General features: G+C 39.0%; 1 protein-coding gene across 1 annotated transcript in view; it reads right to left on the bottom strand.

The window, feature by feature from the left end:
• MROH2B (maestro heat like repeat family member 2B) overlaps positions 1–23,097 on the bottom strand; it is a 68,922-nt gene that overhangs the window by 33,653 nt on the left and 12,172 nt on the right. Inside the window, exons 4-17 of the mRNA XM_082454545.1 lie at positions 22,119–22,273; positions 18,983–19,123; positions 18,504–18,596; positions 18,345–18,414; positions 16,570–16,683; positions 15,508–15,581; positions 13,776–13,898; positions 12,932–13,045; positions 10,389–10,545; positions 10,201–10,241; positions 9,435–9,576; positions 8,825–8,868; positions 4,906–5,013; positions 1,601–1,717 (exon numbers count right to left, since the gene is read on the bottom strand). Of these exons, the coding sequence (XP_082310671.1) occupies positions 1,601–1,717; positions 4,906–5,013; positions 8,825–8,868; positions 9,435–9,576; positions 10,201–10,241; positions 10,389–10,545; positions 12,932–13,045; positions 13,776–13,898; positions 15,508–15,581; positions 16,570–16,683; positions 18,345–18,414; positions 18,504–18,596; positions 18,983–19,123; positions 22,119–22,273 (1,493 nt within the window). The remainder of the gene's footprint in view (positions 1–1,600; positions 1,718–4,905; positions 5,014–8,824; positions 8,869–9,434; positions 9,577–10,200; positions 10,242–10,388; positions 10,546–12,931; positions 13,046–13,775; positions 13,899–15,507; positions 15,582–16,569; positions 16,684–18,344; positions 18,415–18,503; positions 18,597–18,982; positions 19,124–22,118; positions 22,274–23,097) is intronic.

Here is a 23,097-nt window from a genome sequence, read left to right as displayed (position 1 = left end):
GGCTTGTGGCCTGATGTCTCTGTGTTCCTTGGTCATGGCCTAAGATATAAACCTCTCTGTGTCTTTCAGCCTCTGGGTCCTGTCACCCCACAGTGCTCTGTGTTTCTCCTCTCCCAACCCATTTACCTAACATCTTAACTCCTTCCCCAACTTTTCCACCTATGTCCCACTGTCTTTCTATCATGTAAGTCTGGCAAAACCCAAGCCCTGGATAAATCTGACTCCCCATCTTGACGATCACCTATCCCTACACCTCATCTGCAGGAGGCTACTGGAAAAAAAAAGTGACCCCACTGAGAAAATAGGTGGCAGTAGAAGATGATTTCAACCCCCAGCGGGGCCCTCAAATCTGCACAGATGTCCTACATCTTTCCCTGAGTCCATTTTCTCTCTCCAGTTCCTCACAGTTGCAACCTCAGCTCTTTTCTCCTGAAACTGTTCACTAAGCACTATCCATGAATAAGAACTTTGAGAAGGGTTCTGTTTTCCCTTATTTTACTTGGAAGAACCTGAGGGATGTAGGTAACATGTTGTAGAGGCAAGATTTGAATCCAGCTAGTCTGATATCAGAATCAGAGCTCAGGTGTCACCTGAGGGAGAGCAGGCTCAGTGAGACTAAGAAAGTTACATGCTAACACCTTACTCATTCAGAGGTCATTCACTAAGTGACTTGAGTGTGTGGGACACACTCAAGAACTTGAAGTAAAGTTAAGTAAAAGAGGAATTTGAGAAGCTCAAATGGATGTCACAAAGTTCATCTTTTAAAGTTTGTGAACCCCTCAGACCTTGAATGACAGCCATATTGTATGCTTATATCTGAAATAAACTGACATTGTTTCCTAGCCCAGAGCAGAACTAAAAGGGCAATTAGGATGGGAAAAATGGTGCTAGGAATAATGCCAATGAGAAATGAGAAGACTGAATATCTGAGAAGGAAAAAAGAACTAAAATAGCAATATAAAAACAGTTTCAAAAGTTCAGTAAGTCTAGTGGTTTCTAGCCATTTATGATGGGGAAAGGACCCTAAACATCTGAGAATTTCTGAGAAGAGTATATAACAAGACAGACTATGAAAATTTATTTTTTACTAGCTGGTCTTTATTAGCCTTGGAGAGTTTTTTTTTTTTTAAACAGACATCCTCTTTTTTCTCCCACATTCACATATGCTCTCCAGCTTAGGCTAGGGTAGGGAAGAGGCAAAAACACTCTGCAAAAGCTCTCCAGGTTATACTTATATTTTCTCTAGGTGGAAAACCAATGGTATATAAGCTTACTTTCAGCTTACAAGTTTAATGATTTTGATACTTACAATCATACTCTTAAGTTATAAAGCCAAGGTCAAAATATATTTAAAATACTCTCGTTAAGTAAGAGTGATTAAAATTCATTTTTCAATATTTTCACAAATCTGGTTAGATAATGAAGCATTGATATTCAAATAAGGAAGTTTCATTTTTCTGAAAAATTCTGTTGGACTCTCTTGAATGTATGCATGGATAATTCTGAATAAGTAAGACATTAACATAAGGACTGTCAGAGGTTTTCCAGAGGGAATTCATTATCGTTGTCATGAGAGGAAATTGAGAGAAAGGGGTCCCACCTGGCGTTGATCTCCCAGGTGGCTGGGAGCAACCAGAGATTCCTTAATCTGTGAGCTTACAAAGTCTGTGTCTTGGCAGGATGCTAAGGTGGTTCCCAAGGCTTTCCAAATAAATTTCTGGAAAACAAAGGACAAGCAACACAGTTAAATGTTGGAAAGCAAGACTGATGAAAAATGGAAAGAGTTAAAACAGTCATTTGAAGAAAAGACATTGAGGTAACTTACGACTGCTTACTAACCATGTACTTTCCTATATTATCTCTTCTTCAAAGTGTTCCCCCCCCCCCCCCCCCGCCAAGGCTCTGTCCTCTACCTGTGTTCTTCTGTCCTCCTCTATGCCATGTGCTCCACCATCATAATACATTTCACTCTCTACTGTAATTTTTAATTTTCTTATTTGTCGCTATGCTCAGAATTTCAGTTCTTGGCTGCAGAGGGTCTTATTGATTATTTCCAGTGGGCAGTTACTGGTAGCTAATAAGTGCTCATTGCATTAACACGCTCAATAAAATTGGGTTATTTTGAAGATAATGTCATCAGATATTCTCAAACTCCACAGTATATTGACTTAGTTTATAGTTTAGGAGATTTAGCGTACAGTAATTTTGAAAATAATACTTTGTATGCTCTACTATTATCTCTCTCCCAGGAGTAGAGTGAGTTGTCCAGAAGTGCTGCCAGAATGGTATTAGGAGTGAAGAAGAAAACTCACATAAGAACTTTTACATACGCATTGTGTCTTTAGTAAGGAACTCTAAACTGGGGAGGGAAAGCACCCCATGGAGGAACACTGGAGGCGGAGCATGTGGGGAATCATTCTGTGGCTTCCACTTCCCTTACAGGTGGTGAGAATGTTGGATTCATTATGCCAGCCCTACCCTGGTTACTTCTGCAGTGTCGGGATGGAGAAAAGGCAAGTAGGTAAGTCGTGTCTTCCTGTTATCTTCTGTTAGAGGCCACGTATGATGTAGAGCTATGCCTCGAGGTGTGGGGCAGCCCCTCAGTGGCTTGTGTTTGAACAGTATAGCACACGCCTGGATGTAAATAGGTATATGAACATGTGTGTATATACAGCTATATAATACCAGATTGGCATCTCTTTATTTAGACTGTCCATCTTGTTACACACAGGAGAGTAAAGTGGCAAGTTGGAAGTCCACTCTAAGGACCCTGCAGAGTTCCAAGGATTGTAGCTATGGAGTGGTCATTATTGATCAGAAAGGATGTATGGCACAGGAGGAAAGGAAAATCTAGTAGTAACAAATGAAGTTAAATTAGTACATTCAGGAGAAATTTTACGCATTAGTCTGACTTGGGATGAGAAGGGGACCTAAGGTGATAAAACAGGTGGAAGAACTACCAGAGTAAGAGTAAAATCAGAGTAAGAATCTGACAAGGTAGCAGCCACTTCACTCTTGGTTGTCCAGGCAAAAGACCCCCATGATCATGGAATCATAATGAGGAAAACTGTTTACAGCACTGGAGTAAATATTAATTAGGGTCAAAGCTGCTAGAGTCTATTTAACTCCATCTTGGGAGAAGGACAGGAAAGAGTCTGGAAAAGTCTTGTGCTGAGAAAAAATTGATTTGATCAGGGGGAAATATGACTTACATGTGAAGGGCTAGCTAGCCTCAGTGGCCCCCAGTACTGCTGATCTGTTGTTTCTTTGCTGAATTTGGTCAGATTCAATGTATAGTGCATTCTTACTTGGGGACTTGGCTAGGAATCCCAGAAATCAGAAACCCAGAATTGGGGAAAAAAATGTCATTGATTGCAAAAATAGCCATAACCTTTCTATCCCACATCTATCCATGCCTCCCTGCTATGGGAGTTTGCAGCTCTTATCAAGATGAGTCTATTTCTCCATTCCTTGCATCTGGGCTGGTCTTGTGACTTGCTTTTGTCAATGGAATTGGTAGAAGCAATAGCATGCCCCTTCTGAGCTTAGACCTCAGGAGACGTTGCATACTTCATCACCCCCACCATGAGAGCAAGCCTGGGCTAGCCTGCTGGAGGATGAGGGACTGCAAGGGGCAGAAAAAAGCTGTCCTATTTGAGATCGTCCCAGACCAGCCAATCCCCAGTACACTGCGGTGAAGCTAGTTGAGATCAGAAGACTGCCCAGTTGAGCCCGACTCAAACTGTCAACTTGCAAAATTGTAAGCTTACTAGGTGCCTGATATTTTAAGCCACCAGGGGTAGTTTGTTATGCTTCTAAAGCTAGTTGGTACACTTACTTTTCTGGTGTTAAGTGTAAAGGTTGAGAGCTATCTAAGCAGCTCATTGCTTGAATTGCTCTGCCTACTCATACAACCATCATCTTGGACTAATCTTGTGGGTTTGGAAGCTGTTGGATGAATGGTACTACATGAGATGCACAAGGCTAGTTCGTGTATAAGAAGATGAGTCATTGCTCACCAAATCTTCCTGATGGGTGTGTCTGCAGGCTGGATAGACCAGTTTGGAGAATCAGTATTCTGTACCAAATTAGAGAGTCAATCAGTGAGGGGAGTTTTGAAAATTACATAGAAGAGTTGGAGGTTGCTAATAAAGAATTTGTGGGAAGAGACACTTAATACTGGGAACACTTAATGACTTAGGAAATGTTTTTTCAGGAAAAAAAGAATTTAGGAATAATATAACCACAATGATAACCACCATCTACTTTTTATTGAACACACGCCACGTGCCAGGCACTTCACTTGGGACTTTATATACTTTATCTCATTGAACCCTCGTAACACTACAATCCTCAGAGGTAGATAAAATTTCCATTTTGTTGATGAGTATACTGAGGCTCCAGAGAGGTTAAAAAATTTACCTAAAGCTACATAAGCAGTAAGTACCAGAAGCTGGATTCAAACCCCATTTGGAATGGATGGTTACAATGTGGAGGGTTTGGTAGAGGTCACGTGGAGAGAGAGGAATGAAAGAGGTGGCCTTTGAGCTTTCTTTTTTTTCAAGTTTTAAAAAAATTGTAGTAGATTATTTCTCGTAGTCAGCCTCACAAGACTGGCCCAATGGAAACCAAGGCATAAGCTGCATTAAACTAGTGCTATGGTAGGGGCTGCTATTTGCCTTCCAGTATCCATTTTTCTTTCTTCTCTAGAACAGAACCCCCGAATTTTAGTTAGGCATGTATTTACCTTGAAAACACTATACTCGGCCGTTTTCCTTGCAGATAGATGTGGCCCTGTAACTTTTGGTCAAATGTAAGGTGAAGAGAAGGGAGCATTTTTCTAACCATTTCTCCCTCCTTTTGGTCATAAAGTAGAAGCTAAGGTCTCTGAGCTGAAAAACCAACCTTCTCAACAGAGGTGTTGCCATAACTGTCCATTTGCTGGTTGAAATCCCGACTCAGTTGAATGGTCCAGGCTACGTCATTGATCTTCCATAACGACTCTTTGAGCAACTGTTGTAGGAGGCGAAAGTCAGATACTAATGTGACGGTTTAATGTGCTTTCTTGGTGCTTTTTTGTTACAATGTATTCTAAAAGTATAAAGTATATATTACATGGGATTATTCCTTTTCCCATAACAACCTGTTCCGAATTCCCATTAAGAATTAGATGCGCAGGAAGGGCAAGTAACTCCGTGTAAGTGCCTTCCTTTTTCCTTTTAAGTAAAAATTGCCAAAAAACTTAAAATAGAAACTCATCCAATCTGAAACTTAAAATTGAACTTAACATCTTTCAAGGTTTGGGTAGATTTGGAAAAAACTCCATTTTTCAAAGTTAGTTTGCTTTACACCATACTAAGAAAAAGGGACATTTTTGGAATAGTGAATTAAATGCCTTGAAGAACCAATTAGATATACAAGCACAAGTTGCCAACTTCAACTCGAGTAATGAAATATTCCTAATTTCATCAATTATTTTGAGTCAGGGCCACAATCAGTTATCTGAACCCATGTCCCTCTTCATTGAACAATACATAAAAAGGTGTTTTTGTCTTTTTGGAGGACAAAATCCATTTGCAATTTCTAAAATCTACAATTTCTCTTGTGTTTTCTCTACCTTAAGCTTAGAAAGAACACAATGTCAAAACCAATGAAAAGATTTGTATTCATTTTCTTAATAAGAACTCGTTCAGTGGATCCTTTGAAGAGAAAAAATTGTACAACCTTGGCAGTATAAGGGAAGAAAGCAAATGCAGACAGTTTGGAAAAAGAAGCCAAGAAGTATACTCAAGATTGGAGGAAGGAAAAGAACTGTTCTCACTTCTCGAGAAAGAACCTTCCTTCCTAGTAAGAACAGTTATTTTAAAATGGTAGCAGGGGGGCTTCCCTGGTGGCTCAGTGGTTAAGAATCCGCCTGCCAATGCAGGGGACATGGGTTCAAGCCCTGGTCAGGGAAGATCCCACATGCCACGGAGCAACTAAGCCCGTGTGCCACAACTACTGAGCCTGTGCTCTAGAGCCTGTGGGCCACTACTACTGAGGCCATGTGCCACAATTACTGAAACCCGTGAGCCTAAAGCCAATGCTCCACAACAAGAGAAGCCACTGCAATGCGAAGCCCGTGCACCGCAACAAAGACTAGCCCCTGCTCGCCACAACTAGAGAAAGCCCATGCCCAGCAACAAAGACCCAATGCAGCTAAAAATAAAAAAAAAGAAAAAAGAAAAGAAAAAAAAAAAAGGTAGCAGGGGAAAATAAGATAAAAGTTTTGAGAGAGGGAGGGGAAGATAAAAGAAGCCTGAATATAGGAGGAGAGGTGGATCCCAGAGTTAAGGACCAGGAAGCATAGAGCCATTGCTTTCAAACCTCATATGGGATAAGATTCGCTGTGGGTATCATTAAGACCTGTGAGCTCGCAGGTACCCCACTTAGAGATTCTGATTCTGGAAGGGGGGTGTTGGGGGTGGGGTGCTGTGGAGAGGTCACTGAAATCTGATATTTTAAAGAAGCCATAGTTCACATGAAAAGATGCTCAACACTGCTAATTATTAGAGAAATACAAATCAACCCTAAATGTCCATCAACAGAGAAATGGATAAAGAAGATGTGGTACATATATACAATGGAATATTACTCAGCCATACAAAAGAATGAAATAATGCCATTGGCAGCAACATGGATGGACCTAGAGATGATCAAACTAAGTGAAGTCAGACAGAGAAAGACAAATATCATACGCTATCACTCATATGTGGAATCTAATTTTAAAAAAAGGTACAAATGAACTTATTTACAAAACAGAAGCAGACTTATAGATATCAAAAACAAACTTATGGTTACCAAAGGATTTGGGGGGGAGGGGGAGGGATAAATCGGGAACTTGGGATGAACACACACACACTACTATATTTAAGATAGATGACCAACACGGACCTACTGTATAGCACAGGGAACTCTTCCCAATATTCTGTGATAACCTATATGAGAAAAGAATCTAAAAAAAGAATGAATATATGTATACGTATAATTGAATCACTTTGCAGTACCCCTGAAACTAGCACAACATTGTAAATTAGCTATAATCCAATAAAATTAAAATATTTTAAAAATCTAGCAAATTTTATAATCAAATTCTTCAAAAACATTTGACAGGTATTTTTTAAAATATAAATTTAAAAACCATTAAAAATACCCTGAGCTTTCTCTAAAAAAAACAGTTACCCATTCTATAATAAATAGTAATAAATACAAAAAAAACCCCACAAAAAAACAAAAACAAACTACAATGAGGTACCACCTCACACTGGTCAGAATGGCCATCACTCAAAAGTCTACAAATAACAAATGCCAGAGAGTGTGTGGAGAAAAGGGAACCTTCCTACACTGTTGGTGGGAATGTAAGTTGGTGCAGCCCCTATGGAAAACAGTATGGAGGTTCCTCAGAAAACAAAAAATAGAATTACCGTATGATCCAGCAATCCCACTCCTGGGCATATATCCAGACAAAACTATAATTCAAAAAGATATATGCACCCCTATGTTCATAGCAGCACTATTTACAATAGCCAGGTCATGGAAGCGACCTAAACGTCCATCGACAGAGGAATGAATAAAGAAGATGTGGTACATATATACAATGGAATATTACTCAGCCATAAAAAGGAACAAAATAATGCCATTTGCAGCAACATGGATGCAATTAGAGATGATCATACTAAGTGAAGTAAGTCAGAAAGAGAAAGACAAATATCATATGATATCACTTATGTATGGAATCTAAAATAGGACACAAGTGAACCTATCTATGAAACAGAAACAGAATCATGGACATAGAGGACAGACTGGCTGTTGCCAAGTGGGTGGGGCTTGGGGGAGGGATGGAGTGGGAGGTCGGGGTGGGCAGATGGAAGCTTTTATATACAGAATGGATAAACAACAAGGCCCTACTGTACAGCACAGGGAACTATAGTCAATATCCTATGATAAACCGTAACAGAAAAGAACGTTAAAAAAAAGAGTGTATATATATGTATAACTGAGTCACTTTGCTGTGCAGCAGTAATTAACATAACATTGTAAATCAACTATACTTCAATAAAAAAAAAATAAAGAAAGAAGCCATAGTTAATTCCTATATAGGTGGCTTATGAACCAAAACTCTTCTGGATTAAAAGCTCCCTGCCCATGGGTTCCTTGATCTCCTGTGGGCTCCTGAAATCAAAATGCTCTCTGTAAAGCCAATGTCCAACTCCTGTCTGCAATTTACTGTTTTGGGGATTTGACATTGTCTGTGGAACTGTTTGGTTGTCAAGGTCCAAAAAGTTATGGATGAGAGAAAGATTCTTTTCTGGAGAAGGGGTACAACATGGCCTTTTAGTGTTTAGACATCAGAAGATAGTGAGAAGCAGATAGAGGAGGAAATGGAGTTGTATTTAGGAGCAAAGAAGTGGAAATTATGTTAATCTCTGTTTCTTTTTATGAATGGTGAAAGAATACAATTGCAAGGAGAGGAAAAAAACTGAAAATTAGAGAAGATTTAAGAAAGATGGAGAAAAATATTAGTAAGAAAAATATTAGTAAGTGATATCTTCAAAACTGTCTTAAATTTTGAATCAAACTGAAGACTAAAGATTGTTGTCCAAATTGTGGTGATTTAAAGAGCATAAAATTCTTATGTGATCATGTCTAACAGTCTAGTGATTTTCTCAAGAAAAGGAAATGTTGTTTCCTGTCCTTTGGAATCTAATTCTTTTTAGTTAAGATGGGTAACTTTAGGTGATTTCATCACCCCATCATCAACAATTAGTCTAGGAGCCATCTTTACCTGAAGCAGCATGGTCTCCCACAGCACGATACTAGTGTTCTTTCCTAGAAATAGAAATTGATGCAATAAGTGCCCAAAAAAAAACCCACCCCAGTATCCAGGTCAGCACCGGCTGCTACTGTTCCATTTCAAGCTTTCTCCCTATGCAGGATGGTTATTTCAGATTAAATTTACTATGCTGGCAATTCTAAATTGCTAGTCAGCTGGACAGAGGGTCTTCAATCCATGATAAAAATCCAGGCTTTTTGCCAATTTCAACAGTAACTACTGAATTACCATGTCTTAATATTCTAGCATGGATGAATAATAACTTTTTAGAACAATACCAAAAGAGAGCTTCTCTAAATACAAAAAGCAAAGACCAGAGCAAAAGTAAAAGTTCCTGCTAAATATGTAACACACCTGGTCCTCTTATAATATCAATATAAGTATTTGGTAGAGAAATAGAACATAAGGAGTCCAGGACAAAATAGAGCTGTTGACCTTGCATGTCAAGTTCATTGTTTTTATTGCCTAATATGAACATTAATGGCTTAAGACATAGAAGTGGTGCCTCATTTCCTTGTGTTCTTGTCTCCTTGGATAAAGACCTGATCCCACTCCCTTGTACCTTCTAGAGGCTGCAGGAGCTCAGGTATGCGTGTTTTCCATAGCTCTACCAAATTTGGGTGAATTATCTCAGGCAATATCTTCAAAAGTCCTATTGCACCGACCCCACGTAATTTCCCTAAGCTGGCGAGCATAGATATTACCTGGAGGAAGGAAGAAAAATTGCTAATCAACTCAGGGATATTTAAAAGGCTCGCCTACCTTTTCCTTTTTATCACTGTTCTGGATTCTCTTGAATCCTTCATTAGATAATCTTTTAACAAACCATCACAGTCTATTCTTACTTATTCTAGAGCAAAGCTAATACTTAGACAATCCATCTGCCCAATTTTCTTCTGAGGATAAAGGTGTAAAAATATATGGAAACCATCAACCAAAAATAAATGAAACATACCAACACTTAGATATATCTATTAATTAAATAAGGGCACGTGGAAATAGTGCTCAAGCACATACGTGGCCAAAAAGAGAGAGAGAAATCTAAACAACAGATGTGGAATTTGTTTGAATGGTTCTTATGGATCAGATTCAGTCTATGTTTATTTAAAAAATCATAAATGAAGTTTAACAAACATTTCAGAGTGAGAAGATAATCTTTAGAATAATAAATCTTCATCAGTGTCATTAGTATAGCAGAACATTTATTATGCCATTTGAGTGTCTTTTGTTTTGGAATATCTATGTAATTTTTATTATCAATTATTTGGAGCGGAATTGTCTATATTGGTTTAAATTCATACCACATTGGTTTTTCATAATTCACTCACCAGAAGTCTGGCCAGTAGCTGTTGTGGTGAAGGAAGTTTCACTAGAAAGAGAAAGCAATTTTCATTACTGCTATGGGGCCTAGAAAAAAATCAGAGGGGGCTTGGGTTTACAAGCAAAGCCCTGTAGCCTTTCTGGAAACTAGTCTCTCATAAGAGAAATGTTTTGCTTTGTTTTTGAATGTACAAACCAGCTCCTGTAGAGATGACAAGTGCTGTTGACTCCTTGGCATTATTCTTCTTCCTCTCCTCTGCCATAAACAGAATTCTGATGATATTAAACAGGTATTTCAGCGTTCCCGTATATTCTGCAGGTACCACAAAAGTCAGGATTCTTGGCCATAGCACCTGTGGAAAACATAAGGCAAGATGCAAGGATTGCTTATTCTTTTTCATTATTCCTCTTTGGTCCTCTCTGTGTGTTTCCCTCTAATTTAGAAAACTTTCTCTCACGTGTTATTATTTTGCTCTTCAGGCCAAATCAAAATGAAATCATGAAACAGTATCTGCACAGCACATTCACTTTCAGGTGCTACTTGCAGTGAGTGTTGGTCAGTGTCTCTCCGTGAGGTCGCTGCTGGAATTTGGGACAGGACAAGTCGTCATTGTGGGTCACTGCAGGAAGGGCGGGGCTCCACTCACCAAGTGCCGTTAAACCCCTTGTCAATATGACAACCAAAAATGCCCCAAATATTTCTCCAAACTCCAAGACTGGAGCCGAACTGTCCAAAGCGAGAATGATGGGGAAGGGATGGCGATTGGGCTGCTGTCGCTGTCTGTGCTCCAGGTGCTGATCTTCTTCTTCTTCTTCTTCTTCTTTAATTAATTAATTAATTTATTTTTGGCCACACCACATGGCTTGCGGGATCTTAGTTCCTCTACCAGGGATTGAACACAGGGCCCCTGCAGTGTAAGCGCCAAGTCCTAACCACTGGATCACCAGGGAATTCCCCAGGTGCTGATCTTCTTGCTCTGGAAATCTGCAACACCTGATTTCTGTAGTCTGTATGTTTCACGTCCCCTGAAAAACTCCATTATGGTTCACGTCCTAATGGAAACTTAGGTGTCAACTTGGACTCCTCCCTTTGTCTTGGCATCTGTATTTAATCACCAAGCCTAAGCCTAATCCTTTTCTTTTTTTAAAAAAAAAATTTTATTTTTTTATTTTATTACTTATTTATTTATGTTTTGGCTGTGTTAGGTCTTCGTTGCAGTGCGTGGGCTTCTCATTGCAATGGCTTCTCTTGTTGCGGAGCATGGGCTCTAGAGCGCAGGCTCAGTAGTTGTGGTGCACGGGCTTAATTGCTCTGAGGCATGTGGGATCTTCCCGGACCAGGGCTCGAACCCGTGTCCCCTGCATTGGCAGGCGGATTCTCAACCACTGTGCCACCAGGGAAGTCCCAAGCCTAGTCTTTTTTAAATTGTAAGATTTCTCACACCCTTCCATATTGACCTTCCTACTATTATGACCCAGTTCCAGCCCCTATGAATCTCATCTCATCTCATATATAGACTCTCTGTGCTTAGTCTACTCTTAAATCAGTGTCTACTCTTAAATCAGTGTCAATACACTGATTTCCTACAGTTATCATTTAAAATGTTTAGCCTTTGCTTAAAATTTTCATTGGCTTATCAAGGACAAGGAAGGAATTTGGCATTTCAGAGCCTTTAAAGTCTGGCCTTAGACTACTCTTTCATCATTTACTACTAGATCAGAATTTCCCAAACTTTAATATGCATCAGAAATGTTGGAATTTATTTGCATGCAGATTTATGGGCCCCATACCCAGATATGCTGATTCATTTAGGTCTGGCATGTGGCCTGAAAATCTGCATTTTAAATAAATAGCCCCAGTAATCCAAAACCCACACCTTAAAAAAACATCCCAGATAAAGCCTCTGATCCCCTTAAACTGGCCTTTTGATTGTCTCCTGGCTGTGCCATGTATTTCTGGCCATTAAATCCTTTTCCAGGTTGTTTTGCTTAAGCAAAATGCAGATTCTAAGGCTCCTCCCCTTGAGGTTCAGGTTATATTAGGCCTCAAGTGAGGTCTGAGAATGTGTGCTTTTTACACCTTCCCAGATAAATGGGGAAAGTTTAGCTTTCACTGCATTAGAATCACCACTTACAATACGTGTCTAAGTATGTCAGGGGAAGAAGAAAAATAATATTTTAAGATGCTTATAAACTGCCGTTTACCATCCAGATATAAAAGATTATTTAGCTAATTTTACACCTGTTTTTTTTTTTTTTAAAGATTTATTTTATTATTTATTTATTGATTGATTGATTGCTATGTTGGGTCTTTGTTTCTGTGCTAGGGCTTTCTCTAGTTGCGGCAAGCGGGGGCCACTCTTCATCGCGGTGCACGGGCCTCTCATTATCGTGGCCTCTCCTGTTGTGGAGCACAGGCTCCAGACGCGCAGGCTCAGTAGTTGTGGCTCACGGGCCTAGTTGCTCCACGGCATGTGGGATCTTCCCAGACCAGGGCTCGAACCCGTGTCCCCTGCATTAGCAGGCAGATTCTCAACCACTGCACCACCAGGGAAGCCCTACACCTGTTTTTGAGGAACTATTATGTGCTGGCACTGAGCATCCCAACATACTTCCTCTAGTCAGAGCATCAAAAAGCTGATGACTCATGGAGTACCAACTCGTATCTTTACTCTGAAATGGACGGAGCTTTAGAAAGGTGATCAAATTACCTATGAGTGGTGACAAAAGACCCCTTACCTGAGGCATTCCAATGATCAGAGGGTCCAGGGTTTTTAAGACCTCCAGGCTTGTTTCTTGGATACATTTCTCTCCGTTTTCGGTCTCCTGGGAGTTAGGTTTTATTGGTTTCTCCTTTAAGAAAGATGAAATAGGTGACTTGTTCATAATCCCTGCTGACCTTACTTGGAGGTGTTCTTAGCCTCTGGGGTGGAGGATGAAGTCACTCAACTTAAAGGGCTTGTGGAATCCAGCAATCTTGGCCTCCAGTGTCTAATCCTGTTTTAAAGTGCTCTTTGGAGGAATGGGTTAGAAAAAAACACCCCTGGCTGAAGCAGAAAAGCAAACATTGTGAGGATCCTTGGACTGCAATTACTCCTTTTCTCCCTCAGGCCTTTCCCCTTTTTCTCTGGGGCAAAAATTTCCAAGGACACTGCTTCCTAGTGGAGGGGACTGTAATTTCAGTTGCAATGAATTTGCTAAGATTACCGAGATCTTAAGCACATGTTTTTCAGGCTCTTCATCCAAAGGAACCGGTGTAACAAGTATGGATGTTTCTTGTGTTCTAGAAACAATTCACTTTCTCTGCCTCTCTCCAAACCACCCCCAAGCTTTTGAGGCCAGGTTGCCTCCTTTTTAGGAAAAACTGATTTAACCTACCTTGGGTTTATTATAAGTTAAAAAGGATATCACTGAAAGAAAACCGAGAACACTAGAAGCTGAAAAATTTATTAATGAAAGTGATAAGGCTGAAATATAACCTCTAAGTCAGTTTCTAACTTGGACCACAGATATTTTTTTAAAATCCAGTTGAGTCAACTGAACTTGCTACAGGGCAGCAATCAAAATGGCGCCCTCTTCATACCAGATTCTTGTTGGACATTGCAAACTGGGAGAAGATGTAGTCAATCAGTGGCCAGCCTTCCTGGGCTTCAATGTAGCATTTTTCACACATGGTTTGGATGAGGAGGAGGGCGGAATTCCTCACCTAGAGTAAGGAAAATGCATTCACAACATTTTACTCTGAATGGAAATTTAGATTCTCCTATTCTGTAACCTTCATGGATCATTCAGTGGAATCCTTCCAAAAAAGAGTATAAATTGAATGATCTTACTGTAATATATGGAGCAGGAAGTAAACTACAGGTTATGATTTAAGTGTCACTGGCAAAACTCTCTTTAACCAAAATCTTTCTTCCTGGTTCCCAAGACATATTCTCTATTACTATATATTATGAAACATTAGTAACTTTGGGCTAAAACATGGCCTTGCTTTAAAAATCCTCAGTGAAAGATACCACACTGAAATAAAGTTCCACAATTCCTTATCCACAAATTCAAACTCTAAATGACTCTGAAAACTGGGATTTTGTTTCTTAAGTTTGGTGCCAACTCATTGGTAGCAAAACCCAAACTGAACTGTTTTAAAGCTATTTGTAGTCTTTACCTCTTTTATGTAGTGTGATATGCATACATTTTCTTGAAAAAATATTAATAGGTTTGATTGTGGGCTACTGTCACAGTAATGTTTTTCTGAAATCTGGAAAGTTGTGAATTCTGAAATATGTCTGGGTCTATGGATTTGAATAACGAGTTATGAACCTGTGTCACAAGCTTTTATTAATTTGGCTTCAATTAATTTATTGGATTGCTTCCCTGGAGGTTAGAAATCTCAGATCTAATTCCTTAGTGAACGGGTCTTTTAATGGAGGGTGGGAAGAAAATAATTTTGCACAGGGAGGAAGGGCCACAAGGTGGCAATTAACAATTAGCATACAGGGACTCAGTAATCTCCCTAATTAAGGAGAAAGAGGTATATTTTCTCTTTATTTTTGCCCGATTAGCTGGCCTTCCTTAAAGTTTCTGTGCTCTTTTATTCTACCCTAAATCTTAGCAATTCTTTGATTGGCTTGGTCAGATACTGGGTCAGGTTTTTATATATAATCACTCCATTGTTATTTATTGCATAGCTTTGGTTATTTTAAACATAGTTATTGGTGACCAAAGCTTCTTAGGGGAATTTTTTCCTCTTCATTGGCTTCTGTGTAGGGCTTTGATCCAAACAGAAAATGGTTTTCATACAAATAATACTACAATTGCTAATTTTAAAAATTGTTCCCATTTAAGTTCTATGTCTTTTCCAATGTGGAATACTTTAATCAAATACTCAGGAAATAATGACAAATCTATTGTGTGCAAGACTTGCTCTAGGTGCTCCCTGACTGCAAAATAGGATGTCTCTGCTCAGAACAGGGTTCAGGGATTATTATTTTTTGGAGGAAGAAGTGTTATCTTTTTAATTAACAATTAATTTTTCAACTAATTAAATTTAAAACTTTTTGAAGAGCATGGCACAGTGATGCTCTGGGCAAAAATCTTTTTTTTTCTACTGAGAAGCCCTTGAACTGAATGTGATTTAGAACTTTACTTCGATAGAGTTTATCTTTGGGGGAAAGATGGAGTTCTTTTAAAAGTAGAATTGATCACTGAATTCTTTATAAAGCAATCTCATAAGCAGATTCTTAAACAGTCAAAACCATTTCATTTACTCCTAAAACTATCATTATCCAAATAAAAGTCCCCATTAATTCTCTTACTTTAATACTGAGGTCACCCATGACGACTTTGACTGTTTTTTCAATTGAAGTGATGTGATCCCTCAAATTGGGCTCTGAAAGATAGAGGGAGAAATTGAGAGACCCGCTTCAGAAGGACTACAGTATGTTCTAGAATTGAGGAAAACCCATTAGAGTTATGGTACGTAGTTGCAAAGTCTCTGGTCCTTAACATTTTATGTTATTCAGTTCCCTTCTACCTTCTCCTTTTCCAACTCTTTACGCATGTTGATTGCTTTTTTTGTTCTCTATTACATTTTGTTTCACCTTGTTTAAAATGTTAGATTCTTAAGTGGATTCAATACATCATGCCTAATGGATCGGCTTTAAATTTCATAGACTACTTCATGTTTCTTCTGCCAAGTCTTCAGTAAATCCCAGGGCAAACTGAATTTTAAAAAACTATTATAATGATTCACTTTGTTATAAAGCAGAAACTAACACACCATTGTAAAGCAATTATACTCTAATAAAGGTGTTAAAAAAACTATTACAATGCTGTGCAAAAATGAATTGTCATATTTTATTGAATCCAAGATATAATTTTATGAGGCATCATTATCTTATATTGTGTCGAGTGAAAAACTCTAGCGTCTGATGATAATTAAAGATGCTATCAATTATAAGATGCATTCTGATACTGTGAAAATATGTGCTTTTTGGAATTAATGAAATATGAAAATTTATTAAATTCTCCTCTTTTCTAAATGTACTAATTTTTAGAATATTGTACATTCTTCCCACCCACTCCCTGTTTATCAGGATACTTAACCAGTTTACTAGCTCTTTTAAATTCTAGATTCAATTCTCAAATATTCTACTCATTTAGTGGGTGCATCCATAAATATCATGAAAGAAGAGAGGTAACTAGAAATGCCTGTTTAAAAGTAGTAGATTGTAGACAACTAAGAAAACCAAGCTTCACCTGAATATGATGCTCTATAAACTTCCCAAAGACATGGGATAGAATCAGAGACAATGCACAAGTTTCAGTTTGCTTTTTGGTACAAAATAAACCACTCTGCTGTCATCTTTACTGCTTACCTTCAGCACTGATAGCCGATCTTAACAAAGTCAAGATTCCCATTCGAGTGGCTTCATTATTACTTCTCATTTGTTCATCAAAAAATTCTATCAGGTCTGCAGGGCTGGAATGGGCTGTGGGTTTAAGAAATACTGGAGTCATAAGAACTCATTTTCACCTTAGGTAAAATACTTGTGAATGGAAAGAGGATCATTCCATGAGGATTGTCAAAGTCACTCTTTGGTTGGTAACCAGATTTTATTATGTCCATACTTCTTTAGCATCACAGAATTAATTAAACAGTTTGGTCACTAAGAGAGCTAGACCCACTTCTATTCATACTTGTGAATGTAACCTTATTTGGAAATTAAGTTCTTTGTAGATGAAATCAAGTTAAGATGAGGTTGTCTTAAATCAATATGACTGGTGTCTTTATAATAAATGGATAGAAGATACAGACAGAGACACAGAGGGAAGCCTTGTGAACATGGAGGCAGAGATCAAAGTGATGCTTCACCAGCTGTGCTGCTGGAGACTTGCAAGGGTAAGAAGGAAGCAGGGAAGAGTGAAGAAAGACCTGGATGGAGCAGAGAGGTTTGGGTTGGAAATGTTAGAGATAAAGTGAAGAACTTAATTAGTCTGGGGCATAGAGAAGTGGAAACTATAGAAACAGAGGTGGTCAGTTAGGAGAGAACTAGACCATACTAGAAAGGTATGCAATGAAGTAGAGGAAATAACATATTTTGGGAGGGTGCAGGTGTGGGAGGTCTAGGATTGCCCTTGTCTCTTGCCCTGAGGGACTATATTAGAGTATAGTTTTGTATCCTGACCCTGGGAACTTGGTGCTTCCTTGACAACCTGTGTCCAGTATTCTAACCAGGTGATGGGCGGGATTGTGACGTGAAAGCAAGAACAAAAGGGAGAGGGTGAAGGAGGGAGAGAGAGACAAGGGATAGATACTAAGAAATGACAAGGAAGAAAAAAGATGACTCGGGTTTGATAGAGTTTCAAATAATCTCAAATGCCAAGAAAAAAGCATTTCCTAGCCTTAGGGTTGCCAACTCTTACAGGTTCGCCAGGAAATAAACCCATGCATATATAGTCAATTAATTTTCAACAAAGGAGCCAAGAATAAACAATGGGGAAAGAATAGTGTCTTCAATAAATGGTGCTGGGAAAACTGGACAGCCGCATGCCAAAGAATGAAATCGAATTCCTACCTTACACCAAGCATGCAAATTAAATCAAAATGGATTTAAGACTTGAACATAAGACCTGAAACTGTAAAACTCCTAGAACAAAACATAGGGAGAAGCTCTTTGACATTGGTCTTGGCAATGATTTTTTTGAATTTGATACCCGAAGCAGAGGCAACAAAAGCAAAAATAAACAAGTGGGACTACATCAAACCAAAAGGCTTCTTCTCAGACAAGGAAACCACCAACAAAATGAAATGACAACATATGGAATGGGGAAAAATATTTGCCAACCTTATATCCAGTAAGGAGTTAATATCCAAAATATGTCTGAGACTTTTCTGGTTTTAGAACTGAAAGTTCTATTTTCCTGGAAGTCCTTTAGTCCCAGGCAGATCCGGATGATTGGTCACCCTACCAGCTGCACTTTTCTTGGGAGCAGGGAGGATAGGGAAAGGCACAGAATACTGTGAGTTGAAGAAACATTTTGTGTGTATGTGTGAAAGTAACAAATGTGACAGCTTGCACGCACTTCATCCTTGTCGTCATCATCACTTGGAGACATTTTAATTAAAAACCCTCTGGATGCTGAGTCCTACCTAGAATGAGGAAACAGTCTGAAGCTTCGATTTCATTTTCCCTTACTGGAGGATCTAGAACTTTGCACACCTGAATGAGAAGAAAAAAATCAGGTGGTAGATGTTAAAAAGAGAAAGCTGTTGAAAATGAAACAATCAGATCTGACAACATGGTCTTACCTGGTGGAGTAAATTGATAAAGATGGTCTTCCTCAAGGCCTTTGGAAGGCTAACATCATAAAGGACTGCCGCGGTCAATATCTGTCTTAGACTCTGGAATAAAAGCTCTGGAAGGTTAGTTGGAGGCTGCCTATGGAGCAGCGGCACAGGATGTGGAAAGCAAATCACTACTCATTACGTTTTGTGAGGAGAACAAAGCCATAACCTTTCTGTGGTTACCAGTTGTCTTTAGTGATTCTGCTCCTCTACCTTGTTTAGTTCCCCAGCAGCTTGAACAGAAATTCCTTTCTGGAGTTTCCACCATCCAGCTATGCCACCGACCACTTCTCTAACTCATATTTCCCAAGAGATATTTAAGTTTGGGCTCTCTTAAGCCCAAACACGTGTTTGAGTTCCTTGACCCCTTTTGGAAATTAACATCCTCCAGGATGATTGCTGGTCAACTATCAGAATCGGTTTCTTTAGGGTGTGGCTCTCACCTGAGTGACGTGGAAATCAATCTCTTTGTCTTTATACTGCTTCAGGAGCCAAGGGACCTGGCCCAGGGCGTATTCACAGAGGTCTTCCCGATGGAGAAGCAAGCTCACTGTGGGGCCATGAGCCTTAATGATGGCCAAAATCTGCAGAGGCAGCAAACAAGTACTGTTTCTCACACTTCATTATGTTTTCTGTACATTTCTCAGCATACCAGAAGCTTTAGATACCCCCCAAAAAACTTTCCTCACTGCTTTCAACCGAGCAAGGTTTCTTCAAAAAATGTTTATGTTAAGATCATTGTAAGAAGGAGAGTTATATTTGTATCTATATCTATATCTATATTGATGCTCATTTCAATATTTGCCCCGCTCTCCTATTTCTTTAACCTCTCTCTAATGGTCACTTTCTTTTACTATATTAACACATTTAAAATTTCCCTTATATTAAAAAAATTCTTTGATTCCATATCATTTTAGCCCCACTGTTATCCTCATCCAATTCTGTTTCTCTTTCCTTTCTTGCAGAGCAAAGCTTTTGGAAAGAGTGGTCTACCTTTTTTACCTCCACTTCCCACCTCCCCTTTATTTCTCAATCCACTGTCATCTGGCTTCCACATGACATGAAAAATGAACCAGTACAAAATATAAATGCAATATATTGATGATAAAAATGTAGAACTCATGGGCTTCCCTGGTAGCACAGTGGTTAAGAATCCACCTGCCAATGCAGGGGACACGTGTTCGATCCCTGGACCGGGAAGATCCCACATGCCGCGGAGCAGCTAAGCCTGTGCACCACAACTACTGAGCCTGCGCTCTAGAGCCCACGAACCACAACTGCTGAGCCCACGTGCCGCAACTACTGAAGCCCACTTGTCTAGAGCCCTTGCTCTGCAACAAGAGTAGCCCCCACTCGTTGCAACTAGAGAGAGCCCGCGTGCAGCAACGAAGACGCAATGCAGCCAAAAATAAATAAATTAAATAAATAAATAAATTTATTTAAAAAAATGTAGAAATCACAAAAATTAGGAGGAAGCAGAAAACACAGTACCCACAGTACTCATAGATAAGCACTGTCTGATGTATTTTAAATAAGTTATTTCTTTATTTGACCTATTCTTTCCTATCTTTTTCTCTATGTATTTTAATTTCTTTAAAATTGACACCATTCTTTAATCTATAGTTCTTTTTTTAAAAAATTTTTATTTATTTATGGCTGTGTTGGGTCTTCGTTTCTGTGCGAGGGCTTTCTCTAGTTGTGGCAAGTGGAGGCCACTCTTCATCGCGGTGCGCGGGCCTCTCACTATCGCGGTCTCTCTTGTTGCGGAGCACAGGCTCCAGACGCGCAGGCTCAGTAATTGTGGCTCACGAGCCTAGTTGCTCCGCGGCATGTGGGATCTTCCCAGACCAGGGCTCGAACCCGTGTCCCCTGCATTGGCAGGCAGATTCTCAACCACTGCGCCACCAGGGAAGCCCTATAGTTCTATATTCTGCTTTTTCTACCTAATAAATGATTTTTTTTTTCTATTAGCTAAATTTTGCTATACAGCAAACCACGTCAAAACTTAGTGGCTAATAACAATAACCATTTATTTCACTCAACACTGTGTGTCAGCTGGAAGGTTCTTCTACCACATTTCCATGCAGTAGACACGTTTCAAGATTTTTCTTTCTTGAGCACCATAGCAATGTCCTCTGTAGATCTGTCTCTGCTTCTTGAAAATCACTCTTTTCTTAGTTTCTAAGATCTCATTCTTCCTGCTTAAGCCCTTCTGAGCTCTTTTCTTTTGGTTTTTTAAAGATTTTTTTCATGTGGACCATTTTTAAAGTCTTTATGGAATTTGTTACAATATTCTGTTTTATGTTTTGGTTTTTTGGCCACGAGGCATGTGGGATCTTAGTTCCCCGACCAGGGATCGAACTCGCACCCCCTGCATTGGAAAGTGAAGTCTTAATCACTGGACCACCAGGGAAGTCCCCCAAGGTTTCTTATTTCTTAAAAAAAGTCCTGTGTAGCATTCTTTATTATGTGGCCAAGACCACCTTCTGGGTTTCTTTTATTTCTGCCTCTTTATATCCCCTTTCCTCTCCCCACTTCCCCTTCTCCCACTGGACTCACTTAAGTATCACGTTATCCCATCTCTAACGTATACTTCAGTGGGTTTTATCCCCTCTTTAGGGACTGCATGTCTCCTGTAGTGATGACTTCATGGGTTGCAAGCTCAGTTCCAATGTCATGGTCTTTCCAGCGCTCACCAGGGGTTAAGTGCTTCTCTCCCTGTGCTCCCTTATTACTTTGTGCACCTTCTTGTTACTTGCCTAACTCTTCCTGTGGGAGGCTAGGAAAGTAGTCAGCAAATTTGCATTGAATTTTGTTTTTCAAGTGGCTTGAAGAAAAGACTTCTACAGAATATTTTAAAAATTTCGTGTTTGCTAATGATTTAACTATCCCAGCATGTTAAAAAATAAATGCTTTAAAAGCTCAAAATATAGAAAAGAAACTGAACTAGAGAAGGTAGCTAAGTGTTAAATCTTTTATAATATAGCAATAAAGAGATTGAAATCGAATATGTTAGCCTACTTTAAAAAATTATAGCAATTAAGCAAGATAAGGATGGGATTATATATGTGAATGCACTTTGTAATCTATTCTTTATAAGTCATTACAGTATTTTGAAGCAGACACGCTTCTTCTTTAGATATCATTTTAATTCATTGTGATATTCACAGACACAGGAAATTTCTGTGGACTGGTGTTTTTCCTAATCAGTGACAGCCCAAATATGGGTTATGATATAGCTAAAATTCCAAATATTTTGCTCATTTTAGTTATTTATTGTTCTCTGCACATTTTGGCATGTCTGTTCCATGAGAGTGGGGATTTGCGTCTGTTTAATCTCTGCTGTATCCCCAGTATGGGAATGATGTCTGGCATGTCATGGGGACTCAATAAATATTTGTTGAAATAATGAGTAAATAGTGATTTGAAACAGGAAAAACAAAAGATTTTATAAACCTGATAAGATACAACCCACAGCTTTCCAAGAGAACTAAGATGAATTATCATGTCAAAAAGAGAAGAGGAAGTTCAACCAGCATGCCAGGAGAGCTAGCTGGAGGCATGCTGAACCCCACTCACTTGTGTGGGCGAGGTCGTGGCAGCCCACTTGTCCATGATATACCGGAACAGCATGAAGATTTTGTCAGAGAGGCGATTGGCATCCAATCTGGGATAGGGGAAGTCTCTCCAGTGGTTGACATACTTGTAAATGGCTCTGCTGAACTTCTCAAGGGCTGCATTTTAAAAACAACCACAGACTGAGAAAAATATCGAGGTAAGTAGGACCATAATATAATTTGAGAAGAGTGTACTGATGATTAGCAAATGTGTAATAGTTTCCATAAAATCTTTTGACTGCACCAAGTAAATATATAAAAAGTGTTCAAGCCACTTTAGTGAAATGTAAATTAAAACCATAATGAAATACTACAACATACCATCTGGAATTGCTAAAATTTCAGATAGTCAATGTCAAGTGTTGGCAGGACTAAGGGGCAGCTGATATTTTTACATTCTGCTGGTGAGGATGTGAATTGATTACAAACACTTTAGAAAACTGTTTGGCATTATCAACCAAAGTTGAATATGCTTTATCTATGACCCAGAAATTCCACTCCAAGGTATACTTATGGGCACTAGATATGCATACATATGGGCACTAAAAAACTTGTACAAGAATGTTCCTATTCAATTATTTTTGTAATAGCCTCAAACAAAAAAAATGATCCAAATATTTGCCAACTGGTAGAATAGAAAAATTGTAATATAGACATGTAATAGTATACAGAAATGAAAATGGACTACAGGTACACAAATCATGTATGAGTCTCACGAATAGGCAAAGCTAATCTATGGTGTTAGAATTCAGGATTGTGGTTACCCTTGGAGAGGATGGAGAGGTGATGACTGGGAGAAAAGATGCGGGCTTCTCGGGAGTTAGTTATGTCCAAATTTTTTCCTGAGTTGTGGTCAAATGGATGAGCTACTTTGTGACAATTCATCAACCTGTATATTTCTGATTTTTATGTTTTTCTCCAAGTATGTTTTACTTTAATAA

Source organism: Balaenoptera physalus (assembly GCF_965194825.1).
Source record: "Balaenoptera physalus genome assembly, chromosome: 3".
Lineage (NCBI taxonomy): Eukaryota > Metazoa > Chordata > Mammalia > Artiodactyla > Balaenopteridae > Balaenoptera > Balaenoptera physalus.
Note: the sequence above shows the minus strand (reverse complement) of the source record. Positions and strands in the feature narration are given on the sequence as shown.